The sequence below is a fragment of the Salmo salar genome, chromosome 04 (assembly GCF_965601325.2).
Source record: "Salmo salar chromosome 04, fSalSal1, whole genome shotgun sequence".
NCBI classification, from domain to species: Eukaryota; Metazoa; Chordata; class Actinopteri; order Salmoniformes; family Salmonidae; genus Salmo; species Salmo salar.
The window spans coordinates 62510779-62523692 of NC_138294.1; the positions used below are offsets into that span (position 1 = coordinate 62510779).

Genomic DNA, 12914 nt, shown 5'->3' on the forward strand with positions numbered 1-12914 from the left:
GGGGCATAGTCGGTAGCCATCCATCATGCTGTCAGAGAGCAGGGGAGACCCCAGGGACCCCAGCAGGGATAATGAGAGGCCTCTGACTCGGTCTCTTAAACCAGTGCTGGGGAGATATTGTAATGGTGTGTGTGCAGTCATGTCTGTGTTCCTTGTTCATTCTGTCAGTAATGCAGGCCTCTACCATTCGGTGGTAAGGGGTTGAGAAACACATTTTCAGTGGATTGACCATTAATATAGAAATGATCTAGCTCTACACAGTTGTGGTACAATTATGAAAATTAGGACCGGGACAATACCAGTATCGCGATACTCATTAGTATCATGACAAGGAAACGGAACATGAAGCGGATTTAACTTCTTTAGGAAAACAGCTCTAACGTTGGAAACAAACATCATTATGTTGTCATCCAGAGTCACATTCATTGATTTTCCAAGCGGAAGCACATCATATTTTACATACAGCAGGTTTTTAAAGGACCAAAGAGTTATGTCTGCTTGGTGTTTTCATTTTAGCCATGGAATAAACCTAGTGATACTGCTTCATCCTGGTCCTAATGAAAATGTTTATCCATTTACTGTTGATATTGATATTATTGTTATAATTGCTGATTATTTTAGATCCACTCACTGTGATGTCTAACTCCCTGTGTTCTGTTCAGATCTGTACTGTACCCTGTGTCTCTGTTCAGATCTGTACTGTACCCTGTGTCTCTGTGTCTCTGTTCAGATCTGTACTGTACCCTGTGTTCTGTTCAGATCTGTACTGTACCCTGTGTCTCTGTTCAGATCTGTACTGTACCCTGTGTCTCTGTGTCTCTGTTCAGATCTGTACTGTACCCTGTGTTCTGTTCAGATCTGTACTGTACCCTGTGTCTCTGTTCAGATCTGTACTGTACCCTGTGTCTCTGTTCAGATCTGTACTGTACCCTGTGTCTCTGTTCAGATCTGTACTGTACCCTGTGTCTCTGTTCAGATCTGTACTGTACCCTGTGTCTCTGTTCAGATCTGTACTGTACCCTGTGTCTCTGTTCAGATCTGTACCCTACCCTGTGTCTCTGTTCAGATCTGTACTGTACCCTGTCTCTCTGTTCAGATCTGTACTGTACCCTGTGTCTCTGTTCAGATCTGTACTGTACCCTGTGTCCTGTTCAGATCTGTACTGTACCCTGTGTCTCTGTGTCTCTGTTCAGATCTGTACTGTACCCTGTGTCTCTGTGTCTCTGTTCAGATCTGTACTGTACCCTGTGTCTCTGTTCAGATCTGTACTGTACCCTGTGTCTCTGTTCAGATCTGTACTGTACCCTGTGTCTCTGTTCAGATCTGTACTGTACCCTGTGTCCTGTTCAGATCTGTACTGTACCCTGTGTCCTGTTCAGATCTGTACTGTACCCTGTGTCTCTGTGTCTCTGTTCAGATCTGTACTGTACCCTGTGTCTCTGTTCAGATCTGTACTGTACCCTGTGTCTCTGTTCAGATCTGTACTGTACCCTGTGTCTCTGTTCAGATCTGTACTGTACCCTGTGTCTCTGTTCAGATCTGTACTGTACCCTGTGTCCTGTTCAGATCTGTACTGTACCCTGTGTCCTGTTCAGATCTGTACTGTACCCTGTGTCTCTGTGTCTCTGTTCAGATCTGTACTGTACCCTGTGTCTCTGTTCAGATCTGTACTGTACCCTGTGTCTCTGTTCAGATCTGTACTGTACCCTGTGTCCTGTTCAGATCTGTACTGTACCCTGTGTCTCTGTTCAGATCTGTACTGTACCCTGTGTCCTGTTCAGATCTGTACTGTACCCTGTGTCTCTGTTCAGATCTGTACTGTACCCTGTGTCTCTGTGTCTCTGTTCAGATCTGTACTGTACCCTGTGTCCTGTTCAGATCTGTACTGTACCCTGTGTCTCTGTGTCTCTGTTCAGATCTGTACTGTACCCTGTGTCTCTGTGTCTCTGTTCAGATCTGTACTGTACCCTGTGTCTCTGTTCAGATCTGTACTGTACCCTGTGTCTCTGTTCAGATCTGTACTGTACCCTGTGTCCTGTTCAGATCTGTACTGTACCCTGTGTCTCTGTGTCCTGTTCAGATCTGTACTGTACCCTGTGTCTCTGTTCAGATCTGTACTGTACCCTGTGTCTCTGTGTCCTGTTCAGATCTGTACTGTACCCTGTGTCTCTGTGTCCTGTTCAGATCTGTACTGTACCCTGTGTCTCTGTGTCTCTGTTCAGATCTGTACTGTACCCTGTGTCTCTGTTCAGATCTGTACTGTACCCTGTGTCTCTGTTCAGATCTGTACTGTACCCTGTGTCTCTGTTCAGATCTGTACTGTACCCTGTGTCTCTGTTCAGATCTGTACTGTACCCTGTGTCCTGTTCAGATCTGTACTGTACCCTGTGTCTCTGTTCAGATCTGTACTGTACCCTGTGTCTCTGTGTCCTGTTCAGATCTGTACTGTACCCTGTGTCTCTGTTCAGATCTGTACTGTACCCTGTGTCTCTGTGTCCTGTTCAGATCTGTACTGTACCCTGTGTCTCTGTGTCCTGTTCAGATCTGTACTGTACCCTGTGTCTCTGTGTCTCTGTTCAGATCTGTACTGTACCCTGTGTCTCTGTTCAGATCTGTACTGTACCCTGTGTCTCTGTTCAGATCTGTACTGTACCCTGTGTCTCTGTTCAGATCTGTACTGTACCCTGTGTCTCTGTTCAGATCTGTACTGTACCCTGTGTCTCTGTTCAGATCTGTACTGTACCCTGTGTCTCTGTTCAGATCTGTACTGTACCCTGTGTCTCTGTTCAGATCTGTACTGTACCCTGTGTCTCTGTTCAGATCTGTACTGTACCCTGTGTCTCTGTTCAGATCTGTACTGTACCCTGTGTCTCTGTTCAGATCTGTATTGTACCCTGTGTCTCTGTTCAGATCTGTATTGTACCCTGTGTCTCTGTTCAGATCTGTACTGTACCCTGTGTCTCTGTGTCTCTGTTCAGATCTGTACTGTACCCTGTGTCTCTGTTCAGATCTGTACTGTACCCTGTGTCTCTGTGTCCTGTTCAGATCTGTACTGTACCCTGTGTCTCTGTTCAGATCTGTACTGTACCCTGTGTCTCTGTTCAGATCTGTACTGTACCCTGTGTCTCTGTTCAGATCTGTACTGTACCCTGTGTCTCTGTGTCTCTGTTCAGATCTGTACTGTACCCTGTGTCTCTGTTCAGATCTGTACTGTACCCTGTGTCTCTGTGTCTCTGTTCAGATCTGTACTGTACCCTGTGTCTCTGTGTCTCTGTGTCTCTGTTCAGATCTGTACTGTACCCTGTGTCTCTGTGTCTCTGTTCAGATCTGTACTGTACCCTGTGTCTCTGTGTCCTGTTCAGATCTGTACTGTACCCTGTGTCTCTGTGTCTCTGTTCAGATCTGTACTGTACCCTGTGTCTCTGTGTCCTGTTCAGATCTGTACTGTACCCTGTGTCTCTGTTCAGATCTGTACTGTACCCTGTGTCTCTGTGTCCTGTTCAGATCTGTACTGTACCCTGTGTCTCTGTGTCCTGTTCAGATCTGTACTGTACCCTGTGTCTCTGTGTCCTGTTCAGATCTGTACTGTACCCTGTGTCTCTGTGTCCTGTTCAGATCTGTACTGTACCCTGTGTCCTGTTCAGATCTGTACTGTACCCTGTGTCCTGTTCAGATCTGTACTGTACCCTGTGTCTCTGTGTCTCTGTGTCCTGTTCAGATCTGTACTGTACCCTGTGTCTCTGTGTCCTGTTCAGATCTGTACTGTACCCTGTGTCTCTGTTCAGATCTGTACTGTACCCTGTGTCTCTGTGTCCTGTTCAGATCTGTACTGTACCCTGTGTCTCTGTGTCCTGTTCAGATCTGTACTGTACCCTGGAGGTGGACTCGTATGGCTACTTTGTCAGCAAGGCCAAGACCCGCGTCTTCAGAGACACCACTGAACCACAGTGGAATGAGGTGAGAGACCAACACAGAGCTCCAATATTCAGGTCATATTACTGTCAGTTATGTTGTCAATGTTGTCTCCATTTCCAGTTCTCCATCATACAGAAGGTTCTCTGGTCAATAGGACATTGAAGCCTGTTCTCCTGTCCTGACTCTACATTGTCCAATAGGAGTTTGAAATTGAGCTGGAGGGTTCTCAGTGCCTGCGGATCCTGTGCTACGAGAAATGTTACGACAAGACCAAGCTCAACAAGGATGACAATGAGATCGTGGACATTATCATGGGCAAGGGCCAGGTGCAGGTAAGGAGAGAGGGGAAACCTCACATCATGAAACCAAACTCACTGTATGCTTATTCCATATGCATGAATGGACTTGTTGTCTTTATAGACCTTTGCAGAAACATAGTGTACCACAAGCTCCTATGTACATCAGTAGAGTATGGAGAAATACATTCAGCTCAGACTTTTCCCCGTCGTGTGACTCACACTTGTTGTTGTCTGGCCTCTTATCTACAATAGATGAGTTTAGTTATGGTGGGCTGCCTTTGACGTGTGTCACTTGTTTTAAATGTGTGTGTGTGAGAGAGTTAGGGGTTTTTCTCCTGGTGTGAGAAGACCCTATAGAAAGTCCCCCTCACTCAGAATGTCCTGTGACATGTTTGGGTTGTGTATTACAGTCTGTGGTTAGGTTGTTGTTCTGGCCTCATAGCGTAGCAGGCCTCTACGCTGACCTTTTTCACAAGGAGCACGTGTGTGTCTAAGTTGAAACATGTAGGAGCACAAAGACATTTAGGAGCACAATGAGAAGTATTTGAGGTATTAAAGCTAGAATCCTTCATTTTTCTAGCCACACTGGTGCTTCTAAATGTACATTTCCAGTCGCACAGCTAAATATTTAGGCGCGTATGCAAATAAAATGGTCGCACTGTTTGAGCCCTGGGTAGTCTCAGGAACCAGGCCCCTGTTATAGAGGAGTCGTTAGAAGTAGAAATACTGAGGGACAAGTACATTATTCCTTTCAGACCAGTCATAGACAGTTGTTTTCTACAAATGATGCAACATGAACGAGTGTTGTGTGGAGAACATACAGTTGTACTAAGATGTCCTATTTGATGCATACTCTATGAATAACAAACTATTATCCTGGATTGTGGTTGTGTTCATTTCCTATCTTAAACTCCAGCATCTCTTAAGTTATTTGAAGTTTGTCTTGTTTTTTTCTGTCCTTGACTGACGTGTCAATGCTTCTCTTCCTCTTCAAGTATAGTGATGAATGACACTCTTCACTCCCCCCTCATCGGCAGTCCAATTTGAAGAGGGTTTGTTTTTAGAGGGCTGTTTCCTTTTCTCTGACTAACTGTGGAAAAGCTGTTTAGATAGAAGGTTTTATTTGCCTCTAGTGAACCAGAGAGGACCTCTGGCCTGTTCGTTGGATGGTCCTCTGTGTACTAACTCTTCGTACTAACTGAGGAATGTCCACATTTTCTAGCAATGCTATGCATTCTGAGATGTCAGACATCATCATAGCCCATATGTGGAATCCATTTTGTCCCTGCATGTGTCATACCACTGTTCCTTTAGTGATAGTCTCTTAGGGTTTCTGAAGTATCATAAATGATTGGTTGTTGTAATGTTTGTCGGAAACATGCAGTACTCCATACAGTAAACACTCCTGTTACTACTACTCCACAAACTCCTACTGTACAATATACACTTACTGTGCAGTACAGTAAAGCAGATTTTCCCAACTCCAGTACTCCCAACAGCACATGTTTGTTGTTGCCCTGGACAAACTCACCTAATTCAACTCAATTGAGGGCTTGAAGATGAGTTTTTACAATAACAATGTGTACTGTTGGGGGTACAGGAGGACTGGAGTTGGGCTCCGCTGCTGTACAGCACCAACAATAATGACATGACTTCCAATGATCTATTTCTATCAGGTTTTATTTCCTGCTCTGATCTGCACACCAGGATTAGTCAAATGGAGGAAAAAAGGCTAATTAAAAGCTTCATTAAAACACCTTCTGATCTTTGGCCAGGCACCTGTTGAACCAGATTATATTCCACTGTAATTGCACTGTAATTCTTATCAGCCTTAACCCCCACTAATGGGTTAATAAGGTTTCTCTTCTTCCTGCACAGCTGCAGAGGAGGAGGAGGAGTGGATGGGTAGGCCTGTTAGCTCTTTGACAGGACTGATTAGGAGTGGAACGCTGGACTCTGGAGGCTGTGGTGTGTGTGGGGGGGGGGGGGGGGGCACTGAGCTGCAGACCTGCCTCATACCAACTTCACTGCAGCCTGTCATGCCCATGGCTAAAATATGTGCCCACTACTCACTCACAGGGGTTCAACAGAGAGGCACACTGTCTTCTGGGAAAACACGCTGCCTCCCAGCCAACAGCCATGTTGCTGAAAATGAACAAATACATCTGTTATTCACCACGTTTGCTGCTAGCTTGATTTGGGGAAGAGGAAGGGTTAAAAGTGAAGAGAATGGCATGTTCAGTCCCAGGATGGGAGATATTTTGTTTCTGTAAAGAAGGTGTCAAGTTAAGTTGGCTAGTGCTATATCAATATACATGTGACATGTACGATACTGTTTTAGAATACATTGAAACTATTAGATAGTCATGCCACTGAAGAACACTGCAGTGCCCGTCCCACTCAGACTGCCATAAGTAAGGGTCTCTTTTAGTTCTGATCAGACTTCTTTCCATGGATACAGGGGTCCCTGTGGTGCCTAGTAAGGTCAAACTGGTGTGTGTCTCTCTGAGGGTCAGCCACTCCAATGCACACACACACAACTTACACAAGCGGTACTGATGCACCCAATCTGGAACCAACAGGACCCTGAAGATCTTCTACCCCCAAGCTATAAGGCTGCTAAAATAGTTAGTCCTGCTAGCTATTGGTTAACTATTTAACTATCTGTATTGACCCTTTTTGCACTAATTTATTTTGACTCATCACATCCGCTGCTGTTACTGTTTATTATCTATCCTGTTAACTAGTCACTTTATTCCTAGTTATATGTACATATCTACCTCAATTACCTTGTACCCCTTCACATGGACTCGGTACTGGTACCCCTGTATACAGCCAAGTTATCGTTACTCAGCGTATATTTATTATTCATTTTATTATTACGTGTTATTATTTCTCTATTTTAAGCATTTCACTGTTAGTCTACACCTGTTGTTTACGAGGCATGTGACAAATGAAATGTACGCCTCTGATCTTTCTCTCTGCCTAATAATCAATTATTTAGTACCAGCTGGCAGGCAGCAATTCATTTCCACACACAGCTCTGACCCCCAGGAGATAACCTCTGAACCCTGACCTCTAGGGGTGAAAGCTCTAATCCTCCATTAAACGACAACATGTTAGAGGCTATTTCCCCCCGTCTGTCTCAGCTCACACTGGGAACATTAATGGGCTCTTAAAGTCCTTTGAGGTTGGCTATAACAGTACTGATCAATATCTGTCCTCCAGGCTGTCAGTTAAAACGGCAGCAGAGGTTACCTTCTTCTCTCTAGCTGGTCCCTGTTGAATAAGGGCTGCGCCTGAAATGGTATTACTTTTAGCTAGGGCCCGCTTTGGGGATATATAGGAAATAAAGGTGCCTTTTCAGACCCAGACGAGGTTGGAAAGGCCTTTGTGTTGGACTGACTGTGACTGACTTTCCAAGGGCTTTCCATTTCAGTCTTTTTGAATTTCAGAAAAGAATCTATTACATTTAAGTGCCTGATTTCTAAGATGATGTCTTGAAAGGGGACCGTTCACGCAACGCTTAGGACGACAACCCCGAACCAGTGCTTTTATGTAGTAACCCCCCACACACACCCTCGGCTCACCCCATCCCCTGGGCTCAAGCCTTTCATTTCTCTCTTATCTGAGAACAGAGTGTTGTCTTCCATAGACCCACCACTGTTCACACAGCCATCTGTGTGGGAGTGTTGTCTCTAGCACAGAGGAGACTGGGACTGGAGAAGAATGTGGCGATACTGATGGTATGACTCTGATTTTGATATTCTTCTGTTAGTTAACATGTCTCTCCACTGACTGGTATCACCAATGAGCTTTTCTCATAACAGCTGCCGGTAATGAGACCACACTCTGAATTCCACTGCGGTGAAATGGCTGCGCATAGAATTTCTGGTGTTCCTCTGTGGTGGATTCTGGTAGTTGATAATTGAGCTGTTTGGTTTTCCCCTTTTAGTCAATAAAAGTAGAATTTCTAGAATAGAAATCCGTACATTTCTATGGATCAGTCCCTGTGATGTCCAACTGTTGACCCTGATGTCCGTGTGCTTTCTAATGTCATTTCTACAATCCTCCTCCAACATCACCTCAACCCTTCTGATCCATCCTAAACCCACATGGGCCATTCTTCTCCCTATCCTTCCTCTCCTCTTCTATCCCCCTCTCCTCCACCCCTCTCTACCTCTATTATTCTCCCTATCCTTCCTCTCCTCTTCTATCCCCCTCTCCTCCACCCCTCTCTACCTCTATTATTCTCCCTATCCTTCCTCTCCTCTTCTATCCCCCTCTCCTCCACTCCTCTCTACCTCCCACTGTGCTGTAGCAGGGTCCTTTTGATTGGGTCCTAGTCCAGGTTGAGAACATGTCACGGACCCCTCTCTCTCTCCTCTGTAGAATGATTAACCAGAGCTAGTAGAACCAGAGATGATGGGAGACAGAGTTCAGGCGCTGGAGGAGAAGTGTGCGTCTGTGTGGTGAAGGGGGGCACAAAGCTTTGTTCCTGGCAGCCCTTACTGTCAGGTTCCAGCAGAACCACACAGTGCGTTGTGGTACATTACAGTAACAGAACATTGCATTAAAACAGAGGGTTTAGCACTCACTTATACAAAAGCAGACTTGGGGCTCCAAAATGTAAACGTCAAGCGCCAGGATGTCGGAAGCTTGATTTTAAAAATGGCGTGTGTGGTTAATAGGCATCTGTTTCTTTGTTTGGGCCAATGCAGAACGTGTGTGTTCATGTGTGTGTGTTTGTGTGTGTGTGTGTGTGTGTGTGTGTGTGTTCATGTGTGTGCACCAGCGTAGTATGAATGAATGTATCTATCATGTAGTGGTGGAATCGGTCATGTCCTCCCCTGCTACGTACCCCCACCCTGGGCCGCACATGCATTAGGATTCCTTAATCCTATCCTAGGTATTCCTTAAAGAGGTGGGGTTTCAGGTGTCTACGGAAGGTGGTGATTGACTCCGCTGTCCTGGCGTCGTGAGAGAGCTTGTTCCACCATTGGGGTGCCAGAGCAGCGAACAGTTTTGACTGGGCTGAGCGGGAACTGTGCTTCCTCAGAGGTAGGGGGGCGAGCAGGCCAGAGGTGGATGAACGCAGTGCCCTTCTTTGGGTGTAGGGACTGATCAGAGCCTGAAGGTATGGAGGTGCCGTTCCCCTCACAGCTCCGTAGGCAAGCACCATGGTCTTGTAGCAGATGCGAGCTTCAACTGGAAGCCAGTGGAGTGTGCGGAGGAGCGGGGTGACGTGAGAGAACATGGGAAGGTTGAACACCAGACGGGCTGCGGCGTTCTGGATGAGTTGTAGGGGTTTAATGGCACAGGCAGGGAGCCCCGCCAACAGCGAGTTGCAGTAATCAAGACGGGAGATGACAAGTGCTTGGATTAGGATCTGCGCCGCTTCCTGTGTGAGGCAGGGTGGTACTCTGCGAATGTTGTAGAGCATGTACCTACAGGATCGGGTCATCGCCTTGATGTTAGCGGAGAACGACAGGGTGTTGTCCAGGGTCACGCCAAGGCTCTTAGCACTCTGGGAGGAGGACACAAGGGAGTTGTCAACCGTGATGGCGAGATCATGGAACGGGCAGTCCTTCCCGGGGAGGAAGAGCAGCTCCGTCTTGCCGAGGTTCAGCTTGAGGTGGTGATCCGTCATCCACACTGATATGTCTGCCAGACATGCAGAGATGCGATTCGCCACCTGGTTATCAGAAGGGGGAAAGGAGAAGATTAATTGTGTGTCGTCTGCGTAGCAATGATAGGAGAGACCATGTGAGGATATGACTGAGCCAAGTGACTTGGTGTATAGCGAGAATAGGAGAGGGCCTAGAACTGAGCCCTGGGGGACACCAGTGGTGAGAGCACGTGGTGCGGAGATGGATTCTCGCCACGCCACCTGGTAGGAGCGACCTGTCAGGTAGGACGCAATCCAAGAGTGAGCCACGCCGGAGATGCCCAACTCAGAGAGGGTGGAGAGGAGGATCTGATGGTTCACAGTATCAAAGGCAGCAGATAGGTCTAGAAGGATGAGAGCAGAGGAGAGAGAGTTAGCTTTAGCAGTGCGGAGAGCCTCCGTGACACAGTGAAGAGCAGTCTCAGTTGAATGACCAGTCTTGAAACCTGACTGATTTGGATCGAGAAGGTCATTCTGAGAGAGATAGCAGGAGAGCTGGCCAAGGACGGCACGCTCAAGAGTTTTGGAGAGAAAAGAAAGAAGGGATACTGGTCTGTAGTTGTTGACATCGGAGGGATCGAGTGTAGGTTTTTTGAGAAGGGGTGCAACTCTCGCTCTCTTGAAGACGGAAGGGACGTAGCCAGCGGTCAAGGATGAGGATTCTTTTCAAAATGGTTGACAAAGTCATCCGCAGAGAGGGAGGAGGGGGGGAGGGGGATTCAGGAGGGAGGAGAAGGTGGCAAAGAGCTTCCTAGGGGGACCAGCTTCCTAGTTGGGGACCAGCCGTCTCTGATTATGCTGCATCCCCATCTGGTGATCTTTATTGATGGAGGGTAGTTGGACCAGCCGTCTCTGATCATGCTGCTTCCCCATCTAGTGCTCTTTATTGATGGAGGGTAGTTGGGGACCAGCCGTCTCTGATCATGCTGCTTCCCCATCTAGTGCTCTTTATTGATGGAGGGAAGTTGGACTAGCCGTCTCTGATCATGCTGCTTCCCCATCTAGTGCTCTTTATTGATGGAGGGTAGTTGGACTAGCCGTCTCTGATCATGCTGCTTCCCCATCTAGTGCTCTTTATTGATGGAGGGTAGTTGGGGACCAGCCGTCTCTGATCATGCTGCTTCCCCATCTAGTGCTCTTTATTGATGGAGGGAAGTTGGACTAGCCGTCTCTGATCATGCTGCTTCCCCATCTAGTGCTCTTTATTGATGGAGGGAAGTTGGACTAGCCGTCTCTGATCATGCTGCTTCCCCATCTAGTGCTCTTTATTGATGGAGGGTAGTTGGACTAGCCGTCTCTGATCATGCTGCTTCCCCATCTAGTGCTCTTTATTGATGGAGGGTAGTTGGGGACCAGCCGTCTCTGATCATGCTGCTTCCCCATCTAGTGCTCTTTATTGATGGAGGGAAGTTGGGGACCAGCCGTCTCTGATCATGCTGCTTCCCCATCTCTCTCTGATGACAGGTTGGTGTTCTTCTCTTCCATTTCCTAATAAATAACCCTTTTCCTCAACCTTCCCCACAACTCTATTTGTCAGCGTTTGTTATACCACCACAAACAGCACACTGGGACTATGTGCCCAAAATGTTTTATTTACTTAACTAGGCAAGTCAAATTCTGCCTTGTTTAGGGGCAGAATTACAGATTTGTACCTTGTCAGCTCAGGGATTTGAACTTGCAACCTTTCGGTTACTAGCCCAACGCTCTAACCACTAGGCTACCCTGCCGCCCAAATAACTAGGTTGTGTTTTTAAACGAACAATCTGATTATCTAAGACGGAAGAGTAAATCCTTTGTTTGTTTGTTTGAGAAAGGAATAAACAATTAATGAAAGAATCACCTTCCAGATTTAGTTTGTATAAAAGTCGTTCTGAAGATAAACCAGAGGGGCCATATTGGATCATCCATCCTTTATGTTTATACTGCTGCCTAAAGCCATGTCTCTGATGTGATGGCTGGAGACAGGACAACATGGACTTTAAGTGTATTATGACATCATTTGGCTGTATTCTATATCTTTGTAAAAAGAGTAGAATGGATTCTAGTGATGATGTATATGATCCTGTATATACTGGATGTTAACTCCCTCTCGCTATGATAGACATAATTATGCATTGGCATTCAAGTTCCTCTATTACTCTGATAGGACTGTGGATTATCAACCAGATACATAGAGAGATGAATGGGGATCGGCTGTTTTGTCCAAACCCAGCAGACACACTGTACTGCTCTGCTGATGGACCAGGAAGGCAGGCAGTGTGGGTAATTGGATGTTATTAAAGTTACATAATCAGGGAGGAGGGAAGTGTAAGTGATTAGCAGCAGATGTAAATTCTCCCCTGGACATGTAACCCAGCTGTTTAGAGAGGGGGGAGGGAGGGAGTGACAGAGACCAAGGGAGAGCGGGGGAGAGGAGTAGGGAGAGCGAAAGTGCGACAGCGAGAGAGGGGGATAGAGAGGGACCCAGAGGGTGGCCAATTACAGGTTGTGAGGGGAGATCAAAAGAGGAGAACCCAGCCAAACAAGCAGGATCCTCCCCAGTTCTGATGCATAGAGATATAATACTGTTCTGTTTAACTCTGTTTCCTACTCACATTGACTGTTACAAAAGGGATGTAACGTAATGCTGTTGTTCTCTCTTGGGTCACAGTTAAAGCCTGGCTTTAACTAGTCTTTAGAAACATGGTTTTGACTATTTTGTGGCTCACAAAAGAATGCGAAAGTCTTTAGATGGATGATGGATCCCAATGCGAAAACGTTTTGGGAACCACTGATATATGCAGTACGCTGTAATGAATGGCCTTCGAGTGAAAGGGCGCTATTGTTTTCAGACAGTGGTGTGTAGAGGCAGATTGAATCCCCTTTGCCATGCCAATGGTGCTATCCTGTAGCAGGACCAGTAGTGCTCTAGGACCATTCAACAGCAAAGCTTCCAGAAGTCTCATATTACAACTGTGACGTTTTTAATGCTTATCTCTAAGGGACTAATAATTAATTAGAAGCATCCAGACGCTGCACTTGATGAATTTATG

The 12914-nt window shown here is 46.4% G+C and overlaps 1 protein-coding gene across 4 annotated transcripts in view; it reads left to right on the forward strand.

Moving 5' to 3' along the window:
* The window catches only part of abr (ABR activator of RhoGEF and GTPase), a 233561-nt gene that overhangs the window by 164121 nt on the left and 56526 nt on the right, over nt 1-12914 (forward strand). For all 4 annotated transcript variants that reach the window (XM_045717124.2, XM_045717125.2, XM_045717126.2 and 1 more), the window contains 2 exons: nt 3860-3957; nt 4116-4247. In XM_045717124.2, coding sequence (XP_045573080.2) covers nt 3860-3957; nt 4116-4247 — 230 coding nt within the window. The remainder of the gene's footprint in view (nt 1-3859; nt 3958-4115; nt 4248-12914) is intronic.